Source organism: Olea europaea, unplaced genomic scaffold (genome assembly GCF_002742605.1).
Source record: "Olea europaea var. sylvestris unplaced genomic scaffold, O_europaea_v1 scaffold1985, whole genome shotgun sequence".
Taxonomy (NCBI): domain Eukaryota; kingdom Viridiplantae; phylum Streptophyta; class Magnoliopsida; order Lamiales; family Oleaceae; genus Olea; species Olea europaea.
The window spans coordinates 91,457-102,972 of record NW_019237714.1 but is presented as its reverse complement, the minus strand read 5'-3'; the positions used below and the strand labels follow the sequence as shown (position 1 = coordinate 102,972).

The 11,516-nt window shown below is 34.3% G+C and overlaps 1 protein-coding gene across 3 annotated transcripts; it reads right to left on the bottom strand.

Moving 5' to 3' along the window:
• Nucleotides 1-390: 390 nt before the first annotated feature.
• On the bottom strand, nucleotides 391-10,372 carry LOC111379418. Of its 3 annotated transcripts, none has more exons than XM_023002774.1 (11): nucleotides 10,211-10,372; nucleotides 9,436-9,639; nucleotides 9,047-9,288; nucleotides 8,881-8,960; nucleotides 8,639-8,766; nucleotides 8,090-8,205; nucleotides 7,381-7,659; nucleotides 5,029-7,277; nucleotides 4,799-4,907; nucleotides 3,845-3,925; nucleotides 391-864 (listed from the first exon to the last, which is right to left on the bottom strand). In XM_023002774.1, exons 1-11 carry the CDS (start codon nucleotides 10,269-10,271, stop codon nucleotides 787-789), a joined length of 3,627 nt encoding a protein of 1,208 aa, XP_022858542.1. In that variant the 5' UTR covers nucleotides 10,272-10,372; the 3' UTR covers nucleotides 391-786. The 3 variants fall into 3 exon arrangements, with proteins under 3 accessions (XP_022858542.1, XP_022858544.1, XP_022858545.1); XM_023002776.1 differs by having other exon boundaries at nucleotides 7,381-7,650; XM_023002777.1 differs by having other exon boundaries at nucleotides 7,381-7,635.
• Nucleotides 10,373-11,516: the final 1,144 nt, after the last annotated feature.

The window sequence follows — 11,516 nt, the reverse complement described above, 5'->3', positions numbered from 1 at the left end:
CTATCTAGTTTTAAAGAGTTCAAGTTGAGAATGAAGTTCACCTACTAGGGAGTTGAAATCTGGAGGTCGCCAAATTGTATCCATTGGAAGGCTAGGGGTTATATTAGACGTCGATTCAGCATTTTGAACATCTCTAATTCAAAACTGAACATGAAACTTTTGTTCAGTGTGAGATTATCATCATTGTTTCTTAAATATGTAATTTGTCTTTTGGTGCAGTATCCTTATCTTGCAAGATTACATGACATAGCTGATGAGCCAGTATGCCTCAAGCCATTCTCCTTTGATTTTGAGGAGCAAATTAAGGGTATGATTTACCAGGAGACCTTGACACTTAATCCCGAGTATGCAAAATCACTAGAGCATTTGATTAAGACATGATTCCAATTCTGGTAGCTGAACAACTTTTAGCACTATCTAACTTGCGGATAGTGCCAGCATTCAATTATTTATGAAACTAGCATTAAAAGGTGTTCATGTGTCCATAAATTTTGTTCAGAGAGAGCGAAATCCTATTTGAGTACAAGATTATAAAATTACAACAAAGAACCTACTCCTCAATTATAACGAATTGAAGCATTTCAGTGAACTACAGGATTAGCTTTGGATTGTTTCCATTTTGATATAATGATAAGCAGAAGAAGTCTTCGGCGATCCACCATCCATAAAGAAAAAAGAATAGGACGATTTATTATGCATTTTTGTGAAGTGGTAGCAACCAATAATCCTAGTGTCATTCTAGATCAGTCACTACAGTCAGATCAGAATTATGCCAAACCTTTTGGTTTAGCTGGAGTTAGAGGGCGAGATGGAGGTGAACTTTGTACAGTCAAAGGGTCCTATCTGATTGGTTTTCCTTTTCACCTGAAAAAATCATGAAACATCATTCATAAGACATTGAAAATTAAATATTGACCGCTTATTTGAAATTAACAATACAAATACAATATACTTTTGTTTATTTTTCATTTCCTTTTTTGACAAAAAGCCAGTGTTGTTTACTATATGAAAATGCTCTCCGATCTGCTTATTTAATTTGCAAATGTATGTTTCCTTTATGAATGCAACAGAGAATCTCAACATATAAATAAACTGAACCAAAAGGAGTACTTCAAAGAGAACGAAATTGACCTTCCACTTTTTGTCACAAAAGAATAGGCAATTTATCCAATTGGTATCGGACTACTAAGTATGGTGATGGATACAAGCACCAGATACGATACATTAACTACTAAAATTTCAAGATAGGATATGTGGGATGGCGTTGATAAAATTGAAAAACAAACAAATGAAATATAATCAATATCTCAAAAAATATTGTATAGATTGCCATGATATAAAAAAATAAATAAATAATTAGAATTTCAAAATTGATAATTTATCTATGTTGTAATTGAGTTTTCTTTGGGTGTTATTCTTTTAGATTGCCACAGGTTATGTCGTCCACATGACCAAATCAGAAATGTTAGCATTGTGAAGACAGTAGTTCAAATCCATGACAATGAAAATTGACTAATAAAAGGCAACGAGGCCCATAGTTCCTGAAGAACTCAGCACACAATACGGATTTAGATATCTAGCGAAGTAAAATACTGTCTAAACTACTGACTGCCACATAAGACTAGTTGCAATACGAGTAACCAAGAAAGTAACAAAGACACCAAAAATTTCAAAATCAATATCAAGAAAGAGATGCCTTCGATCGAGACATGGCAAGCGTTAACTGCTTGAGGCGTGGCTAGGCGCTCATTATTATTATTATTATTATTATTATTATTATTATTATTATTATTATTATTTTTCCTTAACAATTCATAAATGACAATTAAAAGCCTAACTCTACATAAAGTATGGCCAAAGAAAGACAAAAGGGAACAACAAAAAATTCAAAATTCTCCACCATAGAAGACGGCTCCAATTCTTTTCTCCTCCATGGCTCCAAATTCCACTTCGGCACTTCCTAGGTTAAGCGGATTAATATAGATTAATATAAAAATTAAAAGTAGATTGATATACTTTGTTTTGGCTTCCATGTTGATGAGAAGAGTACTATATTTCTTAGCATATATTTGTTTCTTCACAGCATAAGACAACTTTTATGTTTTGGGTTGGCACGCGTAATTAGTATTGTAGAGCTTTTTATGTAAGACAACTTTTTATATTGTTTCTACTTCTTTAGGAACCAATGAAAGAAGATAATTCTTCAATGACGTCTAAATCCAATGCTAGTCAACTAAAAAGAGATCACACAGATGTTGGACGGGAAACCGCAGTTTTGGTAGATCCTAAAAATCTTAATAATGTGAAATGCACGAAAATTTCTAGGCACAAAATTCCCGTAGCGGGAATCAAGGGAAGAGGTGTGGCATCATGTCCTAGAGCAAGTGACGAACAAAAAGCCAAGTGTGTTGAGTCGATTCAAGGGACTATAGTCTAAAAAAGTAGAGAAGCTATTGAATGATGCTAAGTTGTGGGAAGATGTGTGTATAACTTTACCTACAATAGAGGAGGAAGAAGAAGTTGAATTGAAAGATTTAACAATGTCAACGATGCTTCCATGAGTGCAAGTAAGAAATTGAGGCAACAAAATATAAATGATGCAATTTCTGATAAAAAGGTTATTAGAGGTTCATCGATATTTGGCAAGATGGATTTATGAAGCCGGAATTCCTTTTAATCCCATTAACAATGATAGTCTTAAACTCTTTTTGGAAGCCCTTGGTCAATATGGCCCGGGTTACATTCCTCCTCAATACCAACTAAGGGAGCCACTTTTGAAGAGAGGGGTGGAGAGGACAAAAGAAACTTTAAAGAGCAAGAAAAGTAGAAAAATAATGGTTGTTCAATCATGATTGATGCTTGGGGTGATAAAAAAAAAGAAGTGTCATGAATTTGTGTGGGAATAGTAAATTGGGGACAACATTTAGCCCCAGTTTGGCCCTCATTCTCCTTTTTATTTTTCTCTCTCTCTTTTCAACCACACGATCTTCTATAAAATAATATTACTCTCAAATCAAAAGCTTTTCATTCTTTTCAACCACACATTTTTCAAAAAACCACTAATCCAACCATTAAAATTTGGAAAGAATGAGAACCAAACGGGGGCTTATTTCATCAAAAAAAGCTTCAAATGATGCACACACCAATAAATAAATATTTGACTATGTCGATGAATGTATTAAAGATGTTGGGGTTGGAAATGTAGTTCAAATTGTAACCGATAATTCTTCCGATAATATGGCCGCCGCAAAATTGTTGAAATTAGAAAGGCCTAACATGTTTTGGACATCATGTGCCACTCACACTTTAAACTTTATGCTTGAAAGAATATCTAAACTACCTAACTTCAAGTGATTAACAAGGCAAAATCATTCACTATCTTCATTTCTGCACATCATAAGACTTTGGTATTGATGAGAAAATTCACAAAAAAAAGATAGTTAGGCAAGAGTCACTAGATTTGCATCATCTTTCTTAACATTGCAAAGTTTGCTTGATAAAAAAACAAGAGTTAAGAAATATGATGACTAGCAATTAATGGGATAACACGAAATAGTTTAGGTGTAAAATGGGATAAGAGGCATTTGATATTGTTGTCCCGAACGATTTTTGGAACATGATAGAGTTGTGGTTGATTAAAAATTAAAAATAATATGAAAAAAAAAAAAAAGCTTTGTTTTACACTTTTTTATGCCTATGCCTATGCCTTGCCTACGCTTGCCCAGCCCGAAATTTGACCTTTACACATCTTCACGTATTACGCCTTTTAGAACAATGATCTTATAAGACTTTGCATGTGATTTTTCCTATTTTAGAGAATGAGAATGTAAGAGTAATAACATACCGGAGACCATGGATTTCGCTCGGGAAGAGATTTGTCAGGAGGTGAATGTTTTACAGCACCACTTTTCACAGTGAGAATATCCTGTTGAAATTTATATATAAAATCACATATCAAAGAACATAATGGCTGAATAAATTACATATATCACAAGCTCATAAATTGATAGAATCAAGATCAAGACGACCAAAAAGGTGTGAGAATTTTCGAGTCGGTGTCCAACACTTATCGAACACAAGAAACACTGCCAACATGTTACGGACATGCCGGGTGATACATCATTGATACATGGTCGGTACATTGTCAATATGCTAGAATTACAAAAACAAATTTATTCCACAAAATAAAATTTTAAAAATGAAAAAAAATAAAAATTATTATTGTTATAATCAGCATGTTGAACGTGTCGGTATGTCGTGTCCAACACTCATGTCTGTGGTGTGTCATGACCGATGTTCATGTCTATGTTAGTGTTTCCAAGGCTAGGGTTAAAAGTCGAATGAGTCCAACATAACTAATTAGTAAACAAAAAGTGAATCTAAGCATAGATTAAGAGGATTATCCTGCAAAAGGTAACTTTCCTTCAATGGTAATATACAGAAGCCTAACATGTAAAGAATCACTAAACTAATTTTCCATATGAACTAATAAGTGGATACTCAAAATCCCTAAATTCGCTGTTTTAACAATCAACGTTGAAGGAAGATAAAACATAAAACAGAGGAAAATAAATATTATTTAAACAACATAAACAGCATGAACATACTCCATCTAATGAAAATATGAGCAGGAATGGACACATTCATACAAGTCATCAAGTTAATGGAAAAGGAAGTAACACATACGAGCACCCAAGCCTCCGAGTTTATTAAAATGCTTAAAAAAGAGAATTTCTTTGATTACATGTTGGGGGAATTATGCAGACAACAAAATAAAAGCTGAGGCAGTTAAACTTACCTCCCCAGCAGCTTCAATGGCAGCCAACCATTCATCAGAAAATGGAACAGCATTTTGTGGGGGTACAAATGTATGACTTTTCTTCTTAAGACCATCACAAAATTTATTGCTGCATCGAAAAGAGACATATAGGCATATTTTCGAAGTACTGAATTCATGATAATTCGCATAGATCTTAAAATTTAAGTTTAAAAAAATTACGAAGTACACTCTTTTCAAGTAATACTTACATTGCTGCGAATGCAGCTTTATCCTTGTCAGATTCATCACTAACAGAAGTACTACCGTCTTGAGAACCTTCAATCTTATTCTGATACTGTATGCATAATTGACTGACAATTTCATCTGCATCTCTGCAAGTTTTATGCATCAAAATTGGTTTCTCGACGTCTACACTGGATCTTATTTCGCCTCCATGTAGATCACTTGGTTTTGTAACAGAATCCACCATGCTATCCAAAACACTAGTTTGATCATATTCATCAGAGATAATGCTTGTTACAGATGGAGAGCAATTCTTCAAAGGCAATCCATCATTACTACGGAAAAGATCTTCAACTACAACAGGATTAGGCATTTTCAAATGTCCTGACTGTTCATCACAGTCAGCATCCCTTATATATTGACTAGGATCTGTTGAAGTAAGCTCAACACAGCATTCATTTAATGCTTTGTCATATGACTGCACCATCAAATCCTCCGTGCCAGATCCAGTACTCTCCTTATCTACTCCAGAAATTCTTAAATTTTTTTCATGATAATCATCTAACATTGGCCTGGAATCTATAGTCTTTTCAATAATAATTTGCTGCGGCTCTTCAAACACCATGCTTCTGGAAAACAAACTACTATAGTTTATCTCTGTTGCCTGTGTTTCCTGATGAGGACTGTTTGACAGTTGTTTACTTGCAGTGTCCAACAACAAATCAGCTTTCAATTCATAAATTCCCATATTCCACATGTCATTGTCATCTGGCAATCTCCCATCACCTCTAACAAATGACTTTGTAACTTCATTAGGGGAACTTTTAAGTTTAAAATAATTAGCTTCAGCTGCGAGTACACCATCATAACTGGAAGTCAAATCAATTAAAATGTCGCGACTTTCAGATAATTGGCTATTTTCTGTAGAATTAAATTGTTTATCCCTGATTAGAGGTTGTTTGATCATTTTGTCTATATTTAAATCAGCATCATGAACCGCAGCTGGAGCCTGAGTTCTTTCCATGTAAACATCAAAAAATTGATTTACATCTTTTCCAGCCATAGCAACCACTGGAAGTGTCTCAGCGAGTTTTTCTTGCAGGGATTCTATACAACATGCTTGGTTTTCTGGCAACAACCAATCACTTGTATGCAAATAATTATTCTGTGAATCTTGTTCAACTTCTTGGTTAATGTCCTCAAGCTCTGAAGCTTTTCCTGATTGCTCATTAATAGCACCAACCACCAATAAATGACTGATGTTATTCTTAGAGTTTTCAGTAGTTAAGATATCTTCTGGAGCCTGCAGTTGTGCCTGTCCCACGAGTGAGTTATAAGTTCTCGCATCTGTAGTAGCAGCTTCTACTGAAAGATCTTTATGTTCATTCTTAGATGCAGAACATGGACTTTTCATATTACTTTCTAGAGCTTCATAATCCAAATTTCCACAATGCCAACTTCCATATTCTTGGGACGCTTTAGCTGGTTCATTATCTCTTCTATTTGTCTTCAAATTATGCCCATCTCCAGTGGGGCCCTTTAATTGGTCAATTTGCTCCCTAGGTGGTTCATGACAATCCTTCATACATGTTTCCACCAAATTACTCCCTGCTGTCAATGTTTGGGATCTAATATCATGTTTCGAGACAGAAAATTTGCAAATTATTGGCTCTTCATGTTGTTCATCAGTTGCAGCTTCTGTATCAGATTCACTTGTGCCAAGCATCAAACAGTCATGTGGAGACACTAGATTTGAATTTCCCCATCCACTCATATAAGATTCACGATTTCCTGGACTACCAAGGATAGTACTCTTAAGCTTGATATCATCTGTCACTTTTTCACTTGAAGTACTTCGTAAGGGAACTTCTTTGTCATTCTTCTGAAATTCTATATCCTCCTGGGGTATTATCTTCTCAATTTCAATCTGCTTGAGAACGTCCTGAATCTGTCCATTAATATCAATGTTATTACCTCTTGGCTCAGAACTATTGGCATCAACTAAAACCTTTGTTTCCACCTTCTGTGCAGAGTTTTCCTCCATGTTAGATTCAATTATTCCACATGAAATAGCGTTGACCTCAAATGGTGCAGAACATTCTGATCTGGAGCTTATGAGCCTATTGCAATTACTTGTGCTAGCTTCAGTGCCATTGGCCAGCTTCGGGCTTTTCCTCAAAGTATTACGTGACCTTAAATTTTCAAGTTTTTTTATCCCACAAACATTTGAGTCTGTATTTCTCCATGATAAGCTACAAGAGCCCGAAGTTTTAGGCTACAAAAGCAGTTGGGAATTAGCACTAATATAGAAGCACAAAAATCTCTCGTTGCAACAGAAGAGCAGAAAGCCTATACTTGGTTGAATAATAAAGCCATACCTGGCTGAAAAACGATAATGATGGTGATGGCATTCTCAAACCTGATGGTCTGGGGGCTTGATTTGGTGAAGGATGCATATTACCTCCACTGCTGCAAGCTTTCTGGGCAACCGAAATGGAGATTGTTGTGGGGTCTCGGGTCTCAAATGAATGCCCTGGGTTGAATGGAACCATAATATCCGATATCATCTTTGAACCAGAATTACTGGGTTTGTCAACAGGCAGGGGACTTTTATCGATAGATGATTGTCCTTTCTGCAATGAGTTTTCCTGTGAATTCTATAGTTGACGAACTGTTGGCAACATAATCCGGGATAAGACAAAGAAATTGATACTAGCCTAGTGTAAGAAGTGCTTTTTTAAGTTATCTGCTAATTTAGAATGTCCAATAGTAGGGGCATGGATTTTACTGTTGCTTCTTGTAGAAGAACTTTTAAAACAAGTCACAATAATTTTTTTTAGAAAACTAAGTTTTAAAAGAATTTCCTATTTCGAAAGTATTTTTAGAGGAAGCCACATTGGATCAACTTCCTTTAAAAACTTTTCTAACTAGACGAACCACTTTCATAAAATTAGTAAAACAAGTCCAAAAGCAACTTTTGGATCTTGAAAGCTCCTTTTGATTTTTCAAAAGTCATGTCAAATAAACCCTAACTGTTCTAAGCTATCATTAAACTGAAGGCTGTCGAAAAAGAATGTAGGTCCTCACTGAATTTCCTTTTGAATGGCGGGGCGGTCTTAAAGTGCCAGCTTTTGATGTATCTTCAGCGTTTTTCTGACTTTTGGAGGATCTCTTTGATCCAATATTCCTCTGGATGCTAACAACTGCATAAGTAATAGGGAAATTTACTATATACTTATTTTATGCAGCATGACAATATCAAGAAATTAAGCTCATGTTTGAGCCACATTCTAGGAACAAAAATGTATTATTCATGTCAAATCAATTGAAAATGTATGGTTAAAAAATAAGGAGAAGTTTTATATTTACGTGTAATATTATTTTATTGAAGAATGTATGGTAGAAATGATGTCAAATCACTGTTGAAAAATGTATTTTTTGAAAAATAATGTGGCTCAAACAAGCCCTAAAAGTGTGAAATTATTGAGTCAAGACTCCAAAAAATTATAAGCATACAAATGAAATAGTGTAGAGCAACGTGACTAGATTTTGAACTCAACCATTTTATATGTTGTAAATGAGAAAATAAGTAATCCTACACAGTGATGCATAAATTAAGTATCGCTAAGAGATCACCTGGTTCTGTAACCTGGTCATGCTTCAAATAGCTCACTCTAGGACCTGACTTTGAAACAGGAACTTTCAGCAGTTTTAATGCATTTGTTGCAGATTTGGCAACAGTTGTATTTGCTGGCCTTTTTAAAGTATAAAGGAATTAAGGGTCACCTTATTCAAAACTTCACAATGCAAGTGAGGAAAAACTCAATGTGCCCAAAACACGCAGATCATACAATACATTATATTATAAACAAGGATATCTTGATGTAGGCAAAGATCGAGTACTGTCACCACAATTGGACCCAAATTTGCTACTAGGACAAGTTGACTTTTGTGAGGTCTGGGAGAATGTAAACATGAGAGCCAGTATAAGTTACAAAACTACCTGTCAAAAAAGAGATTATGGATAGAGAGCAAAAAACTGACCATAGAAGTTGAAATGACATCATTCGGAGCTGATGAATTTGGCTTTGGTGATGGGCAATCACTCCTATATTTAACCAAAGCTCCAGTTGGAGGTTCTTTAATTAGATCGTTTCCAATTGCTGGAGTATCAGCAGATTCCATAGGATAACATGAACCACTGGAAATTTCTTCATCTATGGCAAACAATCCCTCTCCACAAGAGGTACCACTAATTGTAGAGAGTTCTATGGGATCAAGAACACCTGAGGAACGAACAAGAAGTGAGGCTTTATAATTTCTCTTCCAACTAAATACAACTATTCAAGTAGAATAATAGAAAGGGATATAATAAACTTTTCCGTAAATTGTATATCCCATGCTAGGCTTTTCTGTAAATTGTATATCCCAACCTTCTTCAGTGAAAAAGGCTCTATCCCATGCTAGGCTATTCCTTAAATTGTATCCCCCTCCCTTTTTCTTCCTCTTCATCGGCAGTGGCTCTGCACTCAGTTTCGTGGTGTCTGATTTGTTATTATTAACACTCTCTTTGAAGCAGCTTCCTCTGGAGGATGAAGAACAAGGATTTGCTAAATCCTCAACACTTTTTAAGCGCTCTGCAAAAGAGAAGTATTTGTTTAATTGCATCATCTAATTTCACTTCTATTCTCATTTTCCCTTCATATTTCTACTTCTCATCCCCCTTTTTCTATCACCCAGAAAAACCAAAACTCTTCCATTCTGGAAGTAATACATACATTTGCATATCTTTACGTAAATCAATGCAATTGCAAATGCGTGTCTGTTAGCCTGTATATAAATACACATGTAAACCTATTAATTTCCATCACTGCCTTACAAACACACAGTGTTAAAGTACTAAAAGTTACAAAAAAAAAGAAAAAAGAAAAAAAAAAGAAAAAAAAGAAAGAAAGAAAGAAAGAAGTGAATTTCTATATCTCAATCAAACAGCAAATTAACTCTCTGCGCAAATTCTCACAGAAGCTAAAATTGAAAAAGCATCCGCAAATAATTATAAAATAAGCAACATCTGGTAATTAAAATTAACAATCCAAGCCCTAGCTGATAGAAATCATTACGTGTAGAATTAATTAAATAGTACACCATAATAACTCTAATTACAAAATCAAATAGATTTGAAAGAAAAATAGGAAAAGCAAAACATACTAGTAATTGCCGGTGAAGCGCGAGTGGAATTGGCCGACCGATTTTTCAGATCCGACCTCATTTCATTCTGTTAGTCGTTCGGTTGATTATTTATTGTGAATTTGTGATTTACATGGAAATGCAGTTCATAATTTTTGAAATTTGATTTGAGCGGGATTTAAATCGGGGAAGCACGTTAGTTGCCAAATGATGTGGATAATTGCATTTATTTATTTTTTCCTTTGCTTTTCTTTCTTTCAGAGCAAATCGTCCTCACGAGTTAATTACAATTCGTGGTCACTCTACTTTAACCAAAATTTAATTGGATCACTATACTTTAAAATTTGTATCAATTGGATCATTATACTTTAATTGTGTCAATTAAATCGCTAATTTTTAATTTTGTCTCTATTTAAGTTACACCGTGCAAATTCATCATATTGTCTGATATCATATAATAATGTGGCCATTCAATATTGAGGCCATCCTACAAGTCATTAAAAAAAGAAACAAAATATTCTTGGCGTTTTAAAAGGCCCGTCTAGACGTGAGGCACGGAAAAAATGCCTCACCTACCTCCCTAGCTAAAAATGTGCATATTGTTGTTTGGCGGGAGATTTTTCTAATTGGCCTATTACTATTTATTTTCATTAAAAAGTCTGTATTACCCTTAAGAATATAATTATTCCTATATTGCATAATATATCCCAATCTTTTTTAACTATGTTCTAGTTTGAATTTTTGAATATAAATACATTCTATGATATAATAAATTGGAATAATTTGCAACATATTGTTCAAATTTTTTATTTAATATATTATATTCTTCAGAAAATATATCTATATTTTTAATTGAGAAATAATATTTTTTATTTCTTATAATATTCTTGGTAATACATTATCTAATCCTTCAGTTGTATATCCTGACATTCAATCATACAAATAATGTTGACCTAATGGTTGACTTCGTGTTTTGATTATCACAAACAAATTGCGTTTAATTCTAACAAATTGAATTTAAGTGATTGATAGTGATTATTGCAAATTTATGACACGAAAAATCTAGATCGAGAATCATGCAACCTTGGCACAAAGCGACAAACATACAAGCAAGATTGAAGATTTGCGAACGAGGAAATGGAAATCGAGCCTTCACGCACAAAATCGCATTGGATGAAGAAATTGAAGACATTAGCTATAGATGCATTTCTATACTCAAATGTTAAGGTAAAACACTTGAATACTTTGCATCGGTTATGGCTCAAACAAATTTTATGCACGAGAATTATCATGACAAACTTTACTTGGATAAAAATTATTTTTAAAA

What these genes read in the sequence shown, in the direction of transcription:
- LOC111379418 (XM_023002774.1), bottom strand. Translation starts at nt 10,271, where the DNA reads ATGAGGTCGGATCTGAAAAATCGGTCGGCCAATTCCACTCGCGCTTCA. An exon ending in AGCCTTTTTCACTGAAGAAG is followed by an intron (nt 9,289 to 9,435) that starts GTTGGGATATAC and finishes TTCGTTCCTCAG; the next exon opens with GTGTTCTTGATCCCATAGAA. An exon ending in AGCGAAATCCATGGTCTCCG is followed by an intron (nt 865 to 3,844) that starts GTATGTTATTAC and finishes TGATTTTTTCAG; the next exon opens with GTGAAAAGGAAAACCAATCA.